The sequence below is a fragment of the Eimeria acervulina genome, genomic scaffold (assembly GCF_000499425.1).
Source record: "Eimeria acervulina Houghton genomic scaffold, Eah_scaff1460, whole genome shotgun sequence".
In the NCBI taxonomy this organism is placed as follows: Eukaryota; Apicomplexa; class Conoidasida; order Eucoccidiorida; family Eimeriidae; genus Eimeria; species Eimeria acervulina.
In genome coordinates, this window is record NW_013549181.1 from 1 (window position 1) to 6,170 (window position 6,170).

General features: G+C 42.1%; 1 protein-coding gene across 1 annotated transcript; it reads right to left on the reverse strand.

Moving 5' to 3' along the window:
• Positions 1 to 293: 293 nt before the first annotated feature.
• EAH_00060000 (LCCL domain-containing protein, putative) lies at positions 294 to 3,392 on the reverse strand (the record flags this gene model as incomplete). The annotated part of the gene is made up of 10 exons (XM_013393527.1): positions 294 to 446; positions 594 to 1,030; positions 1,150 to 1,242; positions 1,601 to 1,614; positions 1,703 to 1,756; positions 2,139 to 2,346; positions 2,458 to 2,507; positions 2,648 to 2,709; positions 2,847 to 2,930; positions 3,038 to 3,392. Coding segments are annotated over 10 exons (1,510 nt in total), but the record flags the coding sequence as incomplete, so codon positions are not given.
• Positions 3,393 to 6,170: the final 2,778 nt, after the last annotated feature.

Here is a 6,170-nt window from a genome sequence, read left to right on the forward strand (position 1 = left end):
TATAATATAATATAATATAATATAATATAATATAATATAATATAATATAATATAATATAATACAGTATCATATCATATCATATCTTATAATATTCCTACATTTGTACGAGTCTCCGAAAGCGAACGGTGATTGCCTCGCCCACACCTGCATGCATTTCAGCATTGAGTGTTGAGTTGTTTAAATTATTTGACAACAAATTAAAATATTAATCATTAAATTAAGCAACAACATAAAATGCTGCATGTAGGGGCTTTATTGTTATCTATTTTTATTGAATTTCTTCGCTTCTTACCCCCGCCCTTCGTTCTCCAGGTGCCGAAACGGCGATCTAAATGTTTGCCGTTTAGCCCAGCCATACAGTCGAAGCCATCGGGTTGTTCAGAAGTCGACTCGCATTCCGAAAAGACAGGGCCTCCAGCAAGAGAAAGAACTTCTTCTTCTCCATCTGGAGCGCATCATTAGACGCGTTCATCCCAGCATTCATGCATGCATGCAAGGGGTTGAAAAATAAAATAGGAAACAGAAAAAAGAGAAAAGAAATCGCAGTGCGAAAAATGCCTTGTGATGCCCACTGTATGTTTGCTGTACTCACCGCAAGAGAAAGCATCGCCTCGCCTCGGCTCAACGAAAATAATGAAGGGCACTGCAGTTCGTGAGACCTTGAATTGAATTTCTCCGGGTGTATGCACAGATATAAAGTGAATGCCAAGGCGATGAGCCTCCAAGGCTCGCCCCGTTGCATCAACGCCAGAGAGAAGAGTGAGGGTTTCGTGAGTATCGTGCGCTATCCACCAGCTGCCTTTAGGTGGTTCAAGGGGCAGCGGCTCGTTCTTAAAAGAAGCAATAAATAAAATCGAAGGAATATTCAACTCCAGAGAAAACGCGTCGATGTTCGGCTGATATAATGAACGCAACAAACGACGACCCATATATCTTAAAGGCACATCGACAAGGAAGTGGTCGCGGTTATCTATGAAAGGCTGAACCCCGTTATACAGAAAACCGCTGTCGAAAACCTTGGGGTTTAATCTGAAGCATTCGATTCATAAGAATATCAACATCAATGCGTATAAGATAACGCATGCATCATATAATATAGTTATTATTATTGCGTATATGCATTATTTATGTTTATAAACAAAACATACCCCGAAAACTTGGGGGTCGGCGCAACGTCGGAGGAGAAAAAATATTTTCCGGGAATTACCTCCGGCTCTTTCGCCCCACTACTCCACAAGAGTCTGCAAAAAACGACGAATAAAATAAACAAAAATTGCCAACTAACAATCAAACCAACTTAAAACACACGTATATATGATATATTTTTATGTATTTGTTGGGTACTTGCCTTAGAACTCCGGTATCTGGGTTATTGAATTTGAGGTGGTTAGAATGCACGACCTCGACGCGAATTTTGTATTTTTCTCCGCCGACCAACTCCATTATTTTTGATTCTTTTTTCTTTGTTTTCGAGGATTCATTTGAAAGTTTATTTGCGGGCAAAAGAGGAACGGGTTTCAGCGAAAAAGCCTCCTCTGTCGTTGTTGGCTGCGGCATCCGATCGACTATGATAGCGCGGTCGTTCAAAAACACTCGGACTCCGCAATCGGTTTCTGGTTGAAAAATGCAAAAAAAGGAATAAACAAAACGAAATATTTGATTAATTACTTTGATTTAATTAATTATTTAAACAATACACACCTGTGTAGAAAGTAAAAGGTCCGCTGTGAGGCGCCAAGATGAATCCGTCCCAACCTGCACGACACACGATAAACCATAATGACCAACTTGTTGATATTTCAAGAGCAGCAAAAGGCAAAACATGACGAAATTTGTTTATTTCTTTTAATTAAACGTACGAATAGAATATGAATAGGGAGGAACTCCTTCAATTGGCCCCTCAGCGAAAAAGAGAAAATCAATCGATCGATCGTTGCGGTATTTCGTCGGCGGCCATTGAAAGCGATCGTTAGCGAAATAAGCCCCCCTCAATCCATCAGGAGGCGGATCATCTTCATATCTGTAGAATAGAAAACAATAATAATCATGTGTTTTATTTGAAAGTACTTTTAATTGTCTATTTTAATCCCATTTGCACAAATTCTCCGCTTGCCCCCTTGACTCGCCCGGGGGTCACGAGGCAGTTTTTCGAGTCTTTCAGCGACGCCGCCCCTTCCCTTTCGATATCCATTTTGACGTCTTGAATTGCAGATTCAATTAATCCAATTTCTTTTAGAGAAGTTTTCAGCCGGTCTAAACAGTGCACTCCTCGCTGAAGTCGGTTTTCTACTTGTCCACTGGTCTCCTTCAACGCCGCGTGCGCCGCCCCGCACACCCCCTGATATCTGTGCACAAGAAAACAAAGAAATGTATGAACAAATATATATATTAATTGCCTTTCAACTTTTTTGTTTTATCTGCACCAACTGAATAAATTTTTTCGAGCAAAAACGAACCGAAATAACATCCCCTGCAGTCGTTGCTCCTCCACGTCCAGGCTTTCGATCTGCAGCGGATCGTGGATAAATAAACAAATAAATGAATAAATAAACTAATAATTTGTTCTATCGATAAATAATGTAATTTATAAACAGCAAAATACTTAACTAATTATTGAAAAAAATATTTTTTTTTCTGTAGACGCACCATTTCGTCATTGGTGGCCACGAGCGAGTCGAACTCCTTCCTGACGAATGCCCTCAGCGCGTCTTCAGTCAAATAGAAGAAAACGAAATAAATAAACAACAGATTTAAATAAAAAGCAGCAATTAAAGAGTTATTGTTCCCTCTTCTTAAACGCTATACTATGCTGCAGCCTTTGTATTATTCTAATGGAGTCACTGACTGTAGTTTAATGCTGGCGCGCAGAACTCCCAGTCTCTCGGGCCCTTCCCTAGGAGCTGCACCTCCACATAACACCATTCGCGGCCTGAAAGCATATTTTTTGTTTCTCTTTGCTAATGCGACGGTACAACAAAGCACAGCATATCAACCCAACACCACACACAAAATATGGTGGAGATACACTCTAAGTACCTGTCGTTCCATCAGGAGAACGGGCATCTGTACAGTCGGTGTAAGTTTGCCCTTCATGAACAAACGCCGCTGCACACAGCCGCCCGTCAACTGTCTTGCGGTGCCGAGATCGAAATTCTGTTAACTTTTGCAAAGCAGAAGTAAGCTGGTCCCCAGCACCACCGCCTGCTGCTCCTGCTGCTGCAGCTCCACCCCTTGCTGCTGCTGCAGCTGTTCCCGGCGCTGCTGCGCTTGCTGCTTCTCCTGCTGCTCTCCCTGGCGCTGGTGGAGCTGCTGTCCTTTCTCCGCCTGCAGCACCACCTGCTGTAGCGGCAGCACCCAGCTCAGCCCCACAGGGGCGCAGCATTAAATGCATCTGTGGGTGCAGCGGCAGATGCATCTGCTGCAGCAGCATCTCCAGGGTTCCCACCCGCTTCACCGGGGTCTAAAGGGGGGTCTGTGTTGATATTTTCAGCATCATCTGCTTGAGCCGGCGCAGAGGGCTGCTGCAGGTCTGAGGAAAGGACGGGCGAACGAGCAGAAGGAGTCGGAGAGGGAACCGTAAGGCCTCCAACTTCCGGTGAGGTTAAATCGTTTTGAGGGTTGGAAGAAGCAAAAGAATTAAAATCAGAGGGAGAAAACTGGGCGAGAGAAGAGGAAATAAACAAAAACAAAAGCAAAAACGAAGGCAGAAAAAGAAGAAGACGAGAACGAAGGAACGTAGAAAGCGAGAGAAATGACTTAATCATTGCAGCCTCGGCTTTTACAAAAACACCCAAGGCAGCATAATTAATTATATTACTTTAATTTTACAATAATTCGCAGCACTTATGGGGGAAAAGAAAAAGAAAGGGCGTCGGAAGCCTCGTTCAAGTTCAAGAAAGCCAACAGCTTCAGGTGTATATACACCTGAAGGGTTGACTACGGCTTCAAGCTCCGCACAGCATTTCTTCTGCATTTAAATTGAATAAATAAAGCAAATTAATATTCTTTTTTTCTTCCGAATGCCTGTTATTCTATTTCAGTTTCTTTCTTATGTCACCGAAGTTACTTTTTACGCGCCTTTGCAATAAATTGTTGATATTGCGATTTTTCTTTTGGTGTTTGATTTCTCTTGGGTTTCTTCTTTCGTATTCATGTAAACCCTCTTTGCTGTTGTTTGACTAAGAAAGATGCAAAGCAGAAGTTAAATATTTTTTTGTGTTTCTGTGGTTTCCCCTGCCGCGACGAAAGAAAAACAAACCCCCAAAAGCGGAAGACTCTTTTTGTGTTTCTAGGTGATTTTCTGTATATATATATATATTCTATATATTACTTTTTATGTTTTTCTTCTTTCTGAAACTATTAAGGATACAACTCAAATTGTTTTGCACTGCTGAGTTCTGTATCTGCATCTTCTTGTTCGTTGTTTCCGTTGTTGTCTTGTGCGCTGTTTTAGTTTTATATTTTCTTTTTCTGTTTGCATTCGTCTACCGAGCGTCAAGCAACCGCAACAACGAAGGGACTTGGACCGAAAACAACCACCAACAAACAAACAAGCAAGCAAGCAAGCGAACAAACAAACCAACCAACCAACAAGCAACCCAACAAACAAGCAAACAAGCAAGCAAACAGACAAACATGTAAACAAGCACTGGGGCGAGCAAATAAGCAGAAAAAAGGACAGGAGAGTATATGATTGTTTAATTCCTTCATCAGAGAAAAGGTTAATGCCTTTAAAAGCAAAACAGAGGCGAAAAAAGAAATAGTAGAGTTTTATACGAAACGAAGAATTTGCTGCAAGCGCGCCCAGCAGACTTTTACGTAAGCCGGCCAATTAGCATGCATTTAAATCATTGAATTTGTTCTCTTCAGACATTGCAGCAAGTTAAAATTAATTTTTATTTTAATTGATTGATTTATTTTATTTAAATTCTGTTTATTTTTTCGCATAGCAACACTGCACAGCCAGGAGAACGAGTATTGAATACAGGCGAGCCCAACGCCCGCAGCGGGCAAGTGACCTTGGTGCGTGTGTTTGTAGCTAAAATCGGTGAATTTGTCTTTTTTTCTTTTGAATAAAAATATTAAAGATGTATTTTCAATTAAATGCATGCAAAAACGAGAGAAAATGAAGAGAAATTCTTCAAAAAAAGAATCGGCAGCTTCCGTACGACGGCCGCACCATTGGGCGGCCGGGCTGCGGTCTGCGGTGTATACGCAGCTTCCCAATCGGTAGGTAGGTCTAATGCGCTTAAAATAGAGCTAGAAAGCTTATATAAATCTATTTACATTGTTTATTTGAAAAAATATAATAGATGCAGTTGCAGGTAAAGCCCCAAGAGGTGAGGCAGAGGTATAATAATAAATATAGAGGCGTAGATCTGTCGGCGACGGCTTTTGAATGATATCTTTTCTTGTTTTTGTTCGTTTGAAATGAAACATCATTAAAATTAATAATTGAAAAGAAATTAAAAAGACTTTATATTTGAATTATTCGTTTAAATATTATCTCTCTACTTCTACTGCGGAGCTGCAAGTCTGTAGGCGCGGCCCTGTAGAAGCGCTTCTTCTGTTTCTAGAGGCATCTGCAGTATCTCTTGTCTGATTTTCTTTTGTCTGTATCTAAATCTAATTCAATATTTTTCTGTAGTTTATATTTATTGCAAAGTAAAGAAATACATTAAACGCCTGCTTCGCTGTTTGCTGCTTCTGAATTGGCGCCGCCGCCGACCGGCCCTCCTTAAGTCCGGTGCTGCTGCTGCTGCCTTTGCTGCTGCCTTTGCTGCTGCTGCTGCTGCTGCTGTTGCTGCAGCAGCAGCTCGGGTTGCTTCTCAAGATTAATATCTCTTTTTGTCTTAAAAGGCTGTCTTTTCTTATCTCTTTTTAAACTTTAATCAGAGGAGCGGAGACACCGAGCTCGTCCGGAGCTGCGTTGCTGCTGCTGAGCATCGCGAGCCGCCTCGACAGCAGCTTTGCTTCCTTTGCTTTGCTGCTGTTGCTGCTGCTGCTGCTGCTGCTTGTCTTCTTCTGCTTCCATCCTTAACAGCTGCAGCAGCAGCAGAGGGAAGAGGAGGCCTCTCGGCAGCCCTGCAGCAGCAGAAGCGCTCAACTCCACCGGTCGGTCCAGCACGCAGCAGCAGCAGAAGCAGCAGCAGCAGCAGCAGCAGCAGCA